Source organism: Trichomonas vaginalis, chromosome V, assembly GCF_026262505.1.
Source record: "Trichomonas vaginalis G3 chromosome V, whole genome shotgun sequence".
Lineage (NCBI taxonomy): Eukaryota > Parabasalia > Trichomonadida > Trichomonadidae > Trichomonas > Trichomonas vaginalis.
Window position 1 is genome coordinate 5868729 of NC_067207.1, and position 15369 is coordinate 5884097.

At 34.3% G+C, this 15369-nt stretch overlaps 10 protein-coding genes across 10 annotated transcripts, besides 1 other annotated feature; 5 read left to right on the forward strand and 5 right to left on the reverse strand.

Moving 5' to 3' along the window:
* Window positions 1-13491: part of a mobile genetic element that runs on past the window's edge.
* On the forward strand, window positions 120-614 carry TVAGG3_0285550 (protein of unknown function, DUF4106 family; the record flags this gene model as incomplete). Its single annotated transcript, XM_051228975.1, has 1 exon — window positions 120-614. One exon carries the CDS (start codon window positions 120-122, stop codon window positions 612-614), a length of 495 nt encoding a protein of 164 aa, XP_051098705.1.
* Window positions 632-1861, forward strand: TVAGG3_0285560 (protein of unknown function, DUF4106 family; the record flags this gene model as incomplete). The annotated part of the gene is made up of 1 exon (XM_051228976.1): window positions 632-1861. One exon carries the CDS (start codon window positions 632-634, stop codon window positions 1859-1861), a length of 1230 nt encoding a protein of 409 aa, XP_051098706.1.
* Window positions 1894-2436, forward strand: TVAGG3_0285570 (uncharacterized protein; the record flags this gene model as incomplete). Its single annotated transcript, XM_051228977.1, has 1 exon — window positions 1894-2436. A coding segment is annotated over one exon (543 nt), but the record flags the coding sequence as incomplete, so codon positions are not given.
* TVAGG3_0285580 (protein of unknown function, DUF4108 family) lies at window positions 6758-7177 on the forward strand (the record flags this gene model as incomplete). The annotated part of the gene is made up of 1 exon (XM_051228978.1): window positions 6758-7177. The coding sequence occupies one exon, from the start codon at window positions 6758-6760 to the stop codon at window positions 7175-7177; it is 420 nt and encodes a 139-aa protein (XP_051098708.1).
* TVAGG3_0285590 (protein of unknown function, DUF4106 family) lies at window positions 7857-8552 on the forward strand (the record flags this gene model as incomplete). The annotated part of the gene is made up of 1 exon (XM_051228979.1): window positions 7857-8552. One exon carries the CDS (start codon window positions 7857-7859, stop codon window positions 8550-8552), a length of 696 nt encoding a protein of 231 aa, XP_051098709.1.
* Window positions 9105-9539, reverse strand: TVAGG3_0285600 (uncharacterized protein; the record flags this gene model as incomplete). The annotated part of the gene is made up of 1 exon (XM_051228980.1): window positions 9105-9539. The coding sequence occupies one exon, from the start codon at window positions 9537-9539 to the stop codon at window positions 9105-9107; it is 435 nt and encodes a 144-aa protein (XP_051098710.1).
* On the reverse strand, window positions 10000-10386 carry TVAGG3_0285610 (organellar and viral DNA polymerase type B; the record flags this gene model as incomplete). The annotated part of the gene is made up of 1 exon (XM_051228981.1): window positions 10000-10386. A coding segment is annotated over one exon (387 nt), but the record flags the coding sequence as incomplete, so codon positions are not given.
* TVAGG3_0285620 (organellar and viral DNA polymerase type B) lies at window positions 11507-12058 on the reverse strand (the record flags this gene model as incomplete). Its single annotated transcript, XM_051228982.1, has 1 exon — window positions 11507-12058. The coding sequence occupies one exon, from the start codon at window positions 12056-12058 to the stop codon at window positions 11507-11509; it is 552 nt and encodes a 183-aa protein (XP_051098712.1).
* On the reverse strand, window positions 12097-12417 carry TVAGG3_0285630 (organellar and viral DNA polymerase type B; the record flags this gene model as incomplete). Its single annotated transcript, XM_051228983.1, has 1 exon — window positions 12097-12417. One exon carries the CDS (start codon window positions 12415-12417, stop codon window positions 12097-12099), a length of 321 nt encoding a protein of 106 aa, XP_051098713.1.
* TVAGG3_0285640 (uncharacterized protein) lies at window positions 12875-13357 on the reverse strand (the record flags this gene model as incomplete). Its single annotated transcript, XM_051228984.1, has 1 exon — window positions 12875-13357. The coding sequence occupies one exon, from the start codon at window positions 13355-13357 to the stop codon at window positions 12875-12877; it is 483 nt and encodes a 160-aa protein (XP_051098714.1).
* Window positions 13492-15369: the final 1878 nt, after the last annotated feature.

Here is a 15369-nt window from a genome sequence, read left to right on the forward strand (position 1 = left end):
TCTTAAAAATGCTTAAAGAAGAGTATGGTTACCCAGATACTCTTGACTTTAGTGACAGATATAAAGAAGCTATTAGAAAGTTCAAGGAAGGAAATATTGACCCGAACCTATTTAGCTTTATGGCTCAGCACCAAATCGGATATAATTTCAAACCTGGAAAATACAAGCTCGCTAAGGGATATGATTTAATAGCATATCATCCAAATGACATGGATGAATTTACTCCGAGATATTTGGTGTCAGAGATAAATGATAATTCAACTATCTTCATGAAACGCGTAAAAAATAGAGACGGAACGAAAGAACAAAGGCTTATGAATGCGGATGACTTAAATAGGGAACTTGTTGAAAACGGTCTCGGAATATATGAAATGCCAGCAGATGAGGTACAAGAAACTCAACAGGAAGAAGTTCAGATACAACCAGACATGGAAGAAATAGTTCAGCAACAACAGCTAGAAGAGCCTGAAGGAAACGAACAAGTCCCTCCTTTGGAAACTAACTTCACAGAACTAGATGAAGATTTGGAACAGCCGAAAAATCTTGACCCTCAACAAGTGTATGCGGAGAATATGGAATTTTTCCAAGAGTCTAAAAAAATTCGGCTGACATAGTAGAAGAATATCGAAAAATGTTTGCCGACATACAAAAGACTCCAACACCAGATGAAAATATTCAGCATAGAATGGAAGTACTGAAAGAAAATGTACGCAAATACAACAACCCTTTTTACTTACGAGCATATAACGTTCAATCTTTGGCTGAACTCGGTGAAAATAAAAGGTTAAATTTCAACAAAACATATAGAAATGAAACATTGTTTAAAGTTCATTCAGAACCCAACCAAGATGGAAACAAACCTACTTTTGTTTCTGCAGACTATGGAACTACAATGAGATGGGGTCATAAAGCTAATCCGGATAGGTGGTTCATAAACTTACAACCTCAATTCCAAGAAGTTGTAGACGCAATGGAAGTGAATGGTGAACCAGATATAGCTGGTATTTTCAGCGCGGCTTTAATGCCATTGAAAGATATGAAAGATGCAGATATTTTGGACCGGTATGAAATGAACATGGCTGATGGAAATATAACACCTGACGTTCTAAAACATTTATCTCAAAGAACTACACAGAACCATAAAGATGGTATATTTGGTGAAGAGTTTAGAAAGAAAGTTAGGGAGAGAGAAGGAAGAGAACCTATTGTACATGACCTTGCAAACGAAAGTTTACAAAATGTCATAAAAACTTACTTTGCAGACAATGAACCGAGAAGGGATGAATATTTAAGAAAACTCAAATGGACAGTACCAAATGAAATGTTAGTATTGAAAAACATGTTCCATGACAAAATAAAACCAACTACAGAAATAAACGACGCAAGACTGAAACGTTGGGTAAAAGCTTTCCCATTCACAAAAGATATTGTTGGTAACATGGAAAGAAAACCAGAATGGCTACAAAAACATATATTTGGAAACAAGCTTATTCCATATGGACAGGCTCTGTTTGAAGAGCTTGAACCGGAAACTCAGGAAAGAGTCATGCAAACAATACGCGAAGACTCAAATACAAACTATGACAAACTCTTTCTAGGATATAGGTTACCTGAGGTGGGCGACCAGAGCCAAAAGGCAAAAAGGGCATGGAAAATTTGCAACATACTAGATGAACATGAGGCAAAGATGCAACAACTTGAAGCAGAGGGCAAGTTACCAAAAGCGACACCAAAGAAGAAGAGAAGAGTAGAACAAAGTGAAAGTAGTGAAAGTAGTGGCAATGAAGGAAAAAGAAGAGTTAAAAACTCAGTCAGGAAGAAAGTAAAGCTTGGTCCGAGTGGGTTCTATTATGACACATAAATCCAACTATTCTATATTTTTACCCATATGAAATGTACGCCGCTCAGAATATAACGCCAACAGTTTTGGATGCCATGAATGGAAATGTTTCCGAATGGTATAACGAATGCGACAATGCCATTAGAAGGTCAGAAATAGTTCCTGGAACTTACGAATATACAACTGCTGTTTCTTATGGAAACGTAGGTGAGTTTGGAGAAGGTTCTTCAACAACAGTAGATATTGCTTGCGACAGGTTTCATATTATTTCTATTGACAACTCATTCTTATACGTGGAACAAGACATTGAAATAAAACCTTCTGCCAAGTTGTCTGACAAGAAAGGTTGCAATGGAATTTTCTATGTCGGATACCAATATGCTCCAGAAGTTTTCATGGGATATAAGATATATTCTAACTCTGACTTAGTTCAAACAGTAACATGGGCAAACTATGAATGGTTCGCTTTAAGAAACTCAGTACAACCACAAGCTAGAGAACAAACAGACCAGTATGCAACTATTGAGAAAATAAGAAGACTTGACCCTAACGTTCCAGGAGTTTATGTTAACCTTTCTGGACAAACTGCAGCAGCAGTAACCAAAGTAAAACTGAAACTTAGAGTTCCTTTGTCATCTTTCCTTATCTTCAGGTTTTTAAGATACTTGCCAAACTGGGCAGGAAAAATTTCTATCGAACTTACTCCAAGCAAAAATAACTTAGTCATTGCACCAACACAAGACCCATTCACTCTTACAGACGTAAAGGGAACAAATCAAACGTCATTCGCCGAATTTTGCAAAGACAAAGTTGACTTAGACTTTGGTTTCTCAAACCTCAACACTGAAGTAAACTATTATTTCAATGCTGCTGGAACTGCTTGGGACCCAGTTAAGTTCACATGCGAAAAATTTGAATGCAAGAGAATAGAAAGCAGACTTGCAGTCTATATGTTGGACCCAGATATTTCAAATGCTTTAGCTGCCAAATATATTGCAGTTCCACTTATGTTCCCTATACACCAAATATCTGTCAAAGACTTTGCAGGTGAAGTTGGAAACCAAAGTGCTGACCCAGGTGCAAGAACAGATATTGCCTTAACAACTGCAATGAAACATGCAGATACTATGTTTGTACTGTTCAGACGAACTATAAATGACTATTCTTGTTTCTACAACCCTGGTATTAAATATCATATAAACATAGATGGCAAATATTATCCAAGAGAAGAATATTCTACAGTTGAGGATATGAGGTCATACAACTTGACATTAGATGCTATGAACTTTAACAACAACTTCACAACAACCATTAACCCTGAAATGCAAAGTTCTATTATGCCATATGTGAAAGTATGGACTCATACAGGAGGTCAAAAAACTCAATATACAAATGGAGACCGTTCAAACTTTTGGCTTGGCATTCCATTTGCTGACTCAGAAGACTTTATGGGTGGTATTTCAACTGTTGGTACAGTTCAAATACAATATACTGGTGACAGAGACGGTCCAGATGAATTGAAAGCAAAGAAGTTTACAAAACCAATAGCACTTTCACGGAAGATGCTCTTTTGAAGATTCGTTCGATGAAACCTGCTGGGGCTCCACAGATTGGCATAACGACAGCTTCCATCGAGCAGATTTTGGCAGCAGGTCAGTAAGTTGTTCTTGAACTGACTTCTCTCCATCAAATATTGACAGTACGCCAGTTTTGACATAATATTGTATTATAAACTTACCTTTAGAAATATCGGTCAGTTTTGTTGTTATATTTTTGTCAACGTCAAGAAACTTTCACCCATTTCAGTTATACCAACTTTCTTTGCTTTATGAAAATATTTTGGTTCAGCAAAGACTGCTATTCTATAACATTTTTCCATTGTTTGTGTAAAGAACTATTTCTGTCAATGAACTTGTATTGTTTGTGTGTGTAAACTTTGTTTTGCTTCAATTCGAAGAGATACTCAAATACGTCCATATTTTTATTCTAAGTAAAATGTCATTTCCGAAAAATAGAAGCGTAAGTGTTTCAAAAGGTTTAATGGCGGTGGCAGATGTGAAGTTAAATTCACCAACTCAAACAAACAGTCAAAGTGTTATTGTCAATGTCAAAGACAGAGATGTTGAAATGGGGAAACCATACGAAGACGAAGATGGTATAACAATAGTTCCTGTAAAAGAACAACCAACATATCCTGAAGTTAGCAGAGACTTAAGTTCTGTTGCAGATATTCGAAACGACTACCAACAACTGAAAGACAAACTTAAAACTCAGGAGAAGATTTGTCAAGCTTTAGGTATAATGTTAAACTTGGTCGAACACAACCCTGTAAAATGAACTCATATGTCATTGCACCTCATGAAGTTTTGAAAGAAACTATTGAAACTTTTGACAGAGGCAGACGATATAAACATCAAAGAAATAGAACCCGACATTGCTTGCTGTGGTGTTTCATATAATGTCATTGACAAGATATACGTTATGAAAGGAGGTGAAACGTTGAACTTAAAATATAGTTTCCCAGACGTTATAAAAATATTTGACGACACAACATTTCATTAAAATTTAGTTGCTAAGTAAAAAGTCAAAACTTCTTGAAAGATGTTTGAAGAAAAATAATATAGACTTATTTCATGTAAAGGACTTTACACACTTTTGAACGATATGAAAGACCCTGTTTTGTTTGTTCGTGTAGACAAAGGAAAGTTCTATGTCTTTAACAAAAATATTTGAACTTCTTAGACAGAGAACTTCAAGAAACGCCATGTGAAAGTTTAGATGAAGTTTTCTCTCCACTTTCAGAAAAACTTTTAAATATATGTAAATGGCAGAAGACATAGTGGTTATACTATTACGACTAAAACCTGAGTCATATAATTCTATAACAACAAACTTACAAAGTCCTCAAGGACGATATTGTAAACTAACCTTAAACACAATGACGACTAAAGCCTGTTTTGCTCTTTTGACACCAGAAGATTTTATTGTTGTGAATGGTAAAAAATACTCCTTTGAAGATACTTACTCAGATATACCACCAACAGGTTTTTGACTTATTTAATACTTTAAGGACGGGTGTAACATGTGCTGCAACTAGAGCAGGTTTCATTATGTTTGGATGTCGACTGAGTTTACTATAAACGATATGAGCTATAATACAAAACTTATATCTGGTTTTTTACTACCAACAATTTCCTATAACAGGAAAAGGTGTCATACAAGGTTTGTCTATTCCATTGACTTTAAGTACACCTATTTTATATATTGTTTCAAACTTAGGTTCAAAGTGCTATTCGAATGTCGACAGAAACTACTATGACCAAAAGATACTCATGCGTATAAACAACACATTCTCTGCTGGTTTGCTATTGTTCATTCGAATGCAGAATTTTCAACCTTAGTGAACTCAAACACTTTGGCAAGTATAACGTTGACATTAGTTGACGCAAACTTTGTTCCTGTAAAACTTTTATGTCCTATGTATTTGTCAATGACGGCAGAAAGTTTCGAATTGGAAGATGCAACTGGTGAAAGTATTGTACTACAAGAACAACTTCAACAACAAATAGCTCAAGAACAAATGCAACAAATGGAACAAATGCAACAAATAGCTCAAGAATAAAAAAATATTTTTTTTATTTTTATAAAAATGTACAGAATAGATGTTTCAGATTTTTATGACTTCCAAGCCTTCAGAAATATGTGTCCATTTAGAGACTATAACAAAGCAGTCGAGAATTTGAAACGTTTAGTCATTTATGTCGACTCTGCCCCAGAATGTTATGTTATGAAAGAATGGGATGTAGTCTTTAACAAACCTAAAGCGACAATAGTTTTCAGAACAAGAATGTAAACAGAAACTTAAGAAAATAAAAGTCGTACAAGTTGGTATGAAGATGTTAGATGCTTGGGATATCTTATTGTCAAAGTTAGATGATTTTTCAGTTCGTGGTAAAAGTTCTATACACCTTCTCCAACTTCTATTCTATCTTCACTGGATATAAATACGAACAAGTAGAATGGAAAGAAAATGTTATAGAGCTTGGTTAGACATGTCAAAGAAAATTATATGCAATGGAAACGAAAGAGTCTATGAGTATATCTTATGTTGGTTTTGCAAACATCTTACAAATCCAAGTGCTAAAAATGAAACTGCTCTCATCATAATTGGAAAACAAGGAACAGGTAAGAACACTTTCTTTACAGATATCTTATGCAAACTGTTAGAGGGCTATTCGAATCCGAATATGACAAACTTAGAAAACATCTGCGGTAAATTTAACTCTTCAATAGAGAATATGAAACTTATAGTATGTAACGAACTTCAAAGTATAGATACAACAAAAGTTTGAACTCAGATGCTTTGAAGAGTCTTATAACAGACAAAGTTGGAGTTGTTGAAAGAAAATATAAAGACCAAAGAGTTTTGAAAATGTTGCAAATTTCATTATGGTTTCAAACAATGCCGTTCCGATGAAGTTAGAAAGTTCTGACAGAAGATATGTAGTTGTCAGAACGTCAGATTCTCATATGCAAGATACAGAATATTTTGACGACTTAGCAGAAACTTTGACATCTGACTTTTACAACCACTTGTTCTCATATTTCATGACATTAGATATTTCTAAGTTCAATCCAAGACAAATTCCACATACCGAAGAGAGACAAACATTGTTAGAAGCAAACAAGAGTGTATATGAACTGTTCATAGATGAAACTGACTTTGAGTGTTTGATGAAAGGTCATTGTACATGAATATAAACAATAATTGTCAAGAGTATGGTTATATGACAGCGTCTAAACGAACATTCTTGGCAAATGTCAAAAGTCTTTTAGACGTACAGAATGGTGTATATACAAAGAAAAATTTTTCTGAGTAAATTTTAAAAAAAAATATTTTTTTATCCGATAGAAAAGATGACAAAATTCATCTCAGTAAACAAGTACATGTCAGGACTTAAAGAAGAACTAGACCCATTCACATATTTGAATGTTTACTTCTACCATTTTGAAAAGTCTACATTTGACAAAGTTTGGAACATCGAACCAGTTAAGTTTGCTATTGTGACTAAAAATGGTGCGAAATTTGAAGACTTAGACATAGAAGGTTTGTTAACAGTCAAAGAAAGTTTTGACAGAAGGTTTTCAAACCTTAAAGAAGGCAAAGCATACAAACTTGTTATACCTTATGAACCAAAGAAAGCAGACGACTATGAATATTATGAGTCTAAGATAGTTGAAGTTCAAGGTAAATTGGGTAAAAAGATTTTAGAGTCTAAGCCAGTGTTTGCTCCTAAAGAGGAAGAGAACATTGACATTGACCCAGAAATGTTCTAAAAATAAAATTTTATTTTTACATGTCAAATTTCTTTTTCTCTGGCTCTGGTTCTTTCTTCTCTTCTTCTACTTTCTTTTCTTTCTTTTCTCTCTTCTTCTTCTCTGGTGGAGTTATGTCAAACTTCTCAGAACCATATTTTTGTAAAAGTTCTTTGTCATTTAATAGCTCTTCTATTCTGTTTTCTATTTCATTTTCAAGAACAGCGCATGTGTCTTCTTTGCATTCTAAGAAGTTTTGTTGGACTTCATCTCTCCAAGAGGCGTCATCTCTGTCAACAAGTCTGTCATTGACAAATTTTAAGACTGCTCTGCTTAATGTTTTATGGTTCTTGTCATATTCCCAGAAACAGAACTTTAGAACAAATTCCCCTTTCTTGTTTACACTATGTAAGATTTTATGGTCGACAGATGTTTTGCTGTCGAAAAGTTTGTCACGAATATAAATAGCGAAATCGCTAGACATTTTCTAAAAGATAAAAATTTTAATTTTTCTAAAAATATGTTAGAAAAAAAGTTTGCTGACATTGACAAGAAATTTGAGAATGTTTTAAACAAGAACAAGGTGAAGTTAGAAAATGCTCAGATAAAACCCATACATGACAAGTTCTTATTTGCTCAGAATGGTATAACAGGTCTAATCGCACCACCTGGGTCGGGTAAGACTTTCACTTATCTTAAAATGGCTGCACAACAACAAGAACTAGATGAGAAGAACCCATTCTATGAGTTAGTAGTCATTTGTAGTACTTCGGGTCAATTTGACCAAACCGTCAATTCGTTCAAAGATATTATAAAGAAGTCTAAGTTAGTATGTATAAAAGACTCTGAGTTGTTAGATTGGATAAAGAAGTACCAAAGAAGAGTTTTGAAGTACAATGCTATAAATGAGTATATAAACTCGAAGTTTAAAGACCCAAATGAGGAAATGCAGAGAATATTAGAGAAGAAACACTTCAGAAACAAACAGAAAGAGATTGAGTACCTTTCGAAGAAATTGCAATCTTACGATTGGAAGACTTACCCTCACAGATGTCTTCTTATCTTAGATGACTTTGCTTCTCATCCTTTGTTAAAGAACAGAGAACAAGACATGTGTCGGATTCTTAAGAAGCTCAGACACTTTAACATCTCAGTTGTCATTTGTGTACAGACAGCCAAGAGTTTAAGTAAGGATGTTAAAAGAATACTTACTGATATTATACTTTTCCCCGGATTGTCCGAAGACGATTTCATGGAACTTATGAAAGAGTCCATGGCAGGTAAGTTTGACAGACATGAACTATGGGAGAAGTACAAAGTCATACAAGACCCTCATACTTCTTTCAGAATTCATATCTACGCAAACAAAGTTCAAATTGTTTCAAGACAAGCTTGAAAAATGTAAGTGTTTGAGTCTTAGTCTGTTGTGGTTCTGCAGCTTTCGGTTCTTCTGGCTTTGGAAGGCATTCAGGAAGAGGAATGTCAGTCGTCCGTTTGTGTCCTGTCGGAAGGAAGAGTTCTTCCAGTTGTCGGGAAAATATTTTCCAGTTGTCGGGAAAATATTTTCCTGTCGGAAGGAAAAATTTTTCCTGTCGGAAGGAAAAACTTTTCCTGTCGGAAGGAAAAACTTTTTCTGAAGTTCGACCAAAAAGTTCTCAATTTTCGAAAATTTGAATGGTTTACGGACGGACAACTGGAAAAATTTTTCCTGTCGGAAGGAAAATTTTTTCCTGTCGGAAGGAAAATTTTTTCCTGTAGGAAGGAAATTTTTTTCCTGTAGGAAGGAAATTTTTTTCCTGTAGGAAGGAAATTTTTTTCCTGTTGGAAGGAAATTTTTTTCCTGTTGGAAGGAAGGACTCGGAATGCCAGAAGGATTTGACAAGACAATTTACCTTATAGAGCTACCTGAGCCATCTTTGGTGTCAAGCTTGAAAAATAAATGGTTCATTTACTCTGCTTGTTTGAAGTTGTCAAAATACTCTGTTATTTTTTCCTTTAACAATGGCAAATCTTCTTTGAATGTAAGTATTGTACAACCTTTCATATCATAGTGTGTTTGAGGTAACGTATCTTGAACTATTTGTTTCACATCTTCATTTGGGGTCATTGAAATCGGTAAGTTTTCGCGATAGAACCAATTTCTGTCAGATTTGTAAATCTTAGCAAGGTCGTAAAAGCTTTTGTTGTTTCTTCTGACTAAATGCAACATAACCATATCTCTGTCTTCTTCATTTTCCATCTCTTCAGTATAAATCATATACTTATAGTTCTTTTCCTTTCCTTTTGGTACCGAACGTGGTATTCTTTTCTGTATGTTTTTGTCTTTTGCTTCAAGCTTGTTCTCTAGCTCTTCACGTTCTTGTCTATGAATTTCATCTAACATCATGAAAATATAACAAGCATAGCGAGGTGAAGCCCACATTGCAACAGCATTTACTAAAAGTCTATGTACATACCAACCTCTCAAACCATTTGGCAAATTTTTACGATTTTCGTACGGAATCTCGACCCTCGATTTTTCGAGGGTCGCAAACATATGAGGAAATTCTTCTAAAAGTTCTTTTGTCTGTTGGTTTTCAAACCAATGATATGCTTGCTTTGTAGAACGAAGAGCATTCAAAATACTTTGCATTTGGTACATGTCATCTTTGACCGAACGAATGAGACGTAACTGTTTGTTATACTGAACCCACTCGTATTCTTCATCTATAGCTTCATGAACGATAGCAGTTGTTGTGTTCTCTGATGTTGACATATCTGTCTTTACATACAAAATAAAAAAAATATTTTATAAAAAACTAGCGTTATTTTCTATCTTGTATAAAAGACCAAAAATAAACGCTTTACATGTATTTTTCAGCAACTTCGTCAAATAATTTTATAGCACTATCTATCTCATCTACTTCAAACGTTTCTTTACCTTTCGTGGGAGCACCATACATTTTCTCAAACTTTTCAAGTAGTTCTGTTTCAGCAGCTCTCATATCGTTAACAAACACAACCTTGACTCTATTGACTGTATTGTCATATCTTTGAGTTATATTATATGTTCTTCCTATCTTATATCTCTTTGTATTGAAGTCCTTCGGTTTCTGAACGATGTAAAGTAAGCCTTCACTGCAACGTTCCGTATCGAATGAACCATTTGTTATGAAGTTATATCCAACAACTGGGTCTAACCATAACAAAACTATTGGTATAAGACTTTTGTCTATAAGATATGCTCTTGTTCCATAGAATCTTACCGATATCATAAGCTCAGGATTTCTTGTCAAAATTTTCTGAGTTGAAGCATTTCTAACCCAGTCCTTTGCTTTCTTTTCAGATAGTGTTAGAATGTCTGACAAAGAATATTTGTTGTATTTCTTTGAGTATCTTACGTTTAAATCACCAATTCTAACCATTTTGGTGTCATTGTCTATCTTTTTAACTGTTTCAAACTCAATGTTTGTCATTTTCTGTTCTTACATACAAAATAAAAAAATAAAAAAAAATAAAACTAACTTTTTTTTTCTATCTTGTATAAAAGATATGATTTCAGGGATTTTTTTTACGAAGTGTAAAAGTTCTCTTCGTCAAAAAAATACAGTTATATCATGATTTTTGGTCATTTTTTCACGATTTTCATAGAGTTTTGGCGACTGGGTTTTTTTACCTGCTCGCATTTTTTTACGATTTTCATGAGTTTTTTTCACGATTTTCATAGAGTTTTGGCGAGTAAGATTTTTTACTTACTCGCATTTTTTCACGATTTCAGGGATTTTTTTTACGATTTTCATAGAGTTTTGGCGACCCCGAAAAAAGTCTGGGTCGCATTTTTTCACGATTTTCATGAGTTTTTTTTACGATTTTCGTACGGAATCTCTATCCTCGGTTTTTCGAGGGTAGCAAAAATATGAGGAAATTCATGAAATTTGGTCATTTTTTTCACGATTTCATAGAGTTTTTTTACGAAGTGTCAAAGTTCTCTTCGTCAAAAAAATACAGTTATATCATGATTTTTGGTCATTTTTTCACGATTTCAGGGATTTTTTTTACGAAGTGTCAAAGTTCTCTTCGTCAAAAAAATACAGTTATATCATGATTTTTGGTCATTTTTTCACGATTTCAGGGATTTTTTTACGAAGTGTCAAAGTTCTCTTCGTCAAAAAAATACAGTTATATCATGATTTTTGGTCATTTTTTCACGATTTCAGGGATTTTTTTTACGAAGTGTCAAAGTTCTCTTCGTCAAAAAAATACAGTTATATCATGATTTTTGGTCATTTTTTCAGCAAAAATATATTTTAGGGTAGATGGTTTTTAGGTGGAACCAGGTCACCAGGTCACTCGGTCAACTAACATCTTTTTTTATAAGCGTTTTACATGAATTGTACGATGTATATTTGAAATCCTAAACAGTTTTGTAGCTTCTATTTCTTCTGTCAGTATGTCAAAAGTTTTAACAATGCCGAATGTTTCTTTATATTTCTTCTTGACGTCAGATAGAAGGAAATCGTCAGCAGTTGGATAGTTTTTGTTTAGAAATGTCAACATGTCCATTTTATCTTCTGCTGGTTTCTCTGCTTCTTTCTTTAAGTCAGCATAGTCGTTTCGCATACGTTCTATCTCTTTGACGGAGTAGTTATATTTCCTCATTGCTGCTTTACATTTTGAACATTGTGGGTTCATTTTAGCATTGTACATTGAAACCTTACCTGCAAGTACGACTAAGGCGTAAATGGTTTTCTTTAACTCAAAGGCTGCTGGTTTTATTTGTCCGTTCCATACTTTACCTCTTCTATCTTTATCTCTTATCTGCCATACACATTCAGCAACTAACGAAACAAAGTTGTCGTAGGTCTTAAATTCTTCAGATTTATATATGTCAATGAAATATACCATATCGCAGTCTTTGTCCATGACTTTGTGGTTGCAATGAAATCCAAGAAACTCATAGTTCATACCTTACGTATGAACTTCTTTATTTCTACTGAGTCGGTTGGTCTGACTTCAATTTCTTCAAATTCTGGAATAGTAAGCTTTTGTTGTTGTATTTCAGGAAGTTTAGGTAGATGGTCAATAATATCCTGCATTTCATAAAGATATTCTTCATTTTCTTCATCTTTTGCAGTGCAATCTAAATCTCCTTGGAGAAGTTCTTGCTTTATCTTCTGGATTTCTGTTTCGAAAGTATATGAAGAAGGAATGAAGCTTTTCATTTCTACTAACATTGAAGTTGGGTTCATGACTAACGAGTTTGGTGCTGTTGTTGCTAACATGTTCTTACAATAAAACTAAAATATATTTTTGTCTGATTTACGCTCATTACGATGAAATCATGACAAAACATATACGATGAAGTCTATTTCCTGTGTTGTTGTCAAAATGTCATGTTGTCACCATTTTCAAAAAGATGTTAGTTGACCGAGGGACCGAGGGACCTGGTGACCTGGTCTCACCTAAAAACCATCTAACCTAAAATATATTTTTGTCTGATTTACGCTCATTACGATGAAGTCTTAACAAAACATATACGATGAAGTCTATTTCCTGTGTTGTTGTCAAAATGTCATGTTGTCACCATTTTCAAAAAGATGTTAGTTGACCGAGGGACCGAGGGACCGAGGGACCTGGTGACCTGGTTCCACCTAAAAACCATCTACCCTAAAATATATTTTTTGGTCATGGGCTATGCCCCGCCGCTTTGCGTCTTTATGACAAAAATATATGGTTCATTTACTCACAATATTTTTGTACAAAACGACCCCAAACTTTTAACTTCTTTTCTGCAGCTTCTAATGCTATCTTAGCGAGTTCATATTCTCTAAATTCTCTCTTTAAATCTTCTTGTTCCCATTGGTCTAGTTCGTATGGAGAGTCTCTATAACCATAACATATCTCACGTTCATGTTCTATTTGTTTAAGCACATTTTTTCTAACTTCTTCTTCGAACAAAGGTTTTGCATTCTCTACTGTATCTTCAAGTTCTTCTTCATCTAATTTCTCATGAACTTTCTTGTCTATGGAGTCCAGAATTTTTCCAACTGCTATACAATATTTTGGAGAAGCCCACATTGCTATATAGTTTAGAAGTCTTGGGTCTACATACGTTCCTCTAACCTGTTTGATTTCATCCGGAATTCCTGCACGAATTTTGTATAAAAAGCAATCGCCGGAATTCCGGCGATTGGTATATTCTTCACAAAATGCCATACACATTCAGCAACTAACGAAACAAAGTTGTCGTAGGTCTTAAATTCTTCAGATTTATATATGTCAATGAAATATACCATATCGCAGTCTTTGTCCATGACTTTGTGGTTGCAATGAAATCCAAGAAACTCATAGTTCATACCTTACGTATGAACTTCTTTATTTCTACTGAGTCGGTTGGTCTGACTTCAATTTCTTCAAATTCTGGAATAGTAAGCTTTTGTTGTTGTATTTCAGGAAGTTTAGGTAGATGGTCAAGTTCTTCTTCATCTAATTTCTCATGAACTTTCTTGTCTATGTTTTGTCAAGACTTCATCGTCAATGTTTTGTCATGATTTCATCGTCTATGTTTTTGTCATGATTTCATCGTATATGTTGTTGTCATGATTTCATCGTATATGTTTTGTCAAGACTTCTTCGTAAATGTTGTTGTCATGATTTCATCGTATATGTTTTGTCAAGACTTCTTCGTCAATGTTTTGTCAAGACTTCTTCGTCAATGTTTTGTCATGATTTCATCGTCAATGTTGTTGTCATGATTTCATCGTAAAGACTTTGTCATGACTTCATCGTATATGTTTTGTCATGACTTCATCGTCAATGTTTTGTCATGACTTCATCGTCAATGTTTTGTCATGACTTCATCGTCAATGTTTTGTCATGACTTCTTCGTCAATGTTTTGTCATGACTTCATCGTCAATGTTTTGTCATGACTTCATCGTCAATGTTTTGTCATGACTTCATCGTAAAGACTTTGTCATGACTTCATCGTATATGTTTTGTCATGACTTCATCGTATATGTTTTGTCAAGACTTCTTCGTCAATGTTTTGTCAAGACTTCTTCGTCAATGTTTTGTCATGACTTCTTCGTCAATGTTTTGTCATGACTTCATCGTAAAGACTTTGTCATGACTTCATCGTATATGTTTTGTCATGACTTCATCGTATATGTTTTGTCAAGACTTCTTCGTCAATGTTTTGTCAAGACTTCTTCGTCAATGTTTTGTCATGACTTCTTCGTCAATGTTTTGTCATGACTTCATCGTCAATGTTTTGTCATGACTTCATCGTCAATGTTTTGTCATGACTTCATCGTCAATGTTTTGTCATGACTTCATCGTCAATGTTTTGTCATGACTTCATCGTCAATGTTTTGTCATGACTTCATCGTATATGTTTTGTCAAGACTTCTTCGTCAATGTTTTGTCAAGACTTCATCGTCAATGTTTTGTCAAGTTCTTCTTCATCTAATTTCTCATGAACTTTCTTGTCTATGTTTTGTCAAGACTTCATCGTCAATGTTTTGTCAAAACTTCATCGTCAATGTTTTGTCAAGTTCTTCTTCATCTAATTTCTCATGAACTTTCTTGTCAATGTTTTGTCAAGTTCTTCTTCATCTAATTTCTCATGAACTTTCTTGTCTATGTTTTGTCAAGACTTCATCGTCAATGTTTTGTCAAAACTTCATCGTCAATGTTTTGTCAAGTTCTTCTTCATCTAATTTCTCATGAACTTTCTTGTCTATGTTTTGTCAAAACTTCATCGTCAATGTTTTGTCAAGTTCTTCTTCATCTAATTTCTCATGAACTTTCTTGTCTATGTTTTGTCATGACTTCATCGTCAATGTTTTGTCATGACTTCATCGTCAATGTTTTGTCATGACTTCATCGTCAATGTTTTGTCATGACTTCATCGTCAATGTTTTGTCATGACTTCTTCGTCAATGTTTTGTCATGACTTCATCGTCAATGTTTTGTCATGACTTCATCGTCAATGTTTTGTCATGACTTCATCGTCAATGTTTTGTCATGACTTCATCGTCAATGTTTTGTCATGACTTCATCGTATATGTTTTGTCAAGACTTCTTCGTCAATGTTTTGTCAAGACTTCATCGTCAATGTTTTGTCAAGTTCTTCTTCATCTAATTTCTCATGAACTTTCTTGTCTATGTTTTGTCAAGACTTCATCGTCAATGTTTTGTCAAAACTTCATCGTCAATGTTTTGTCAAGTTCTT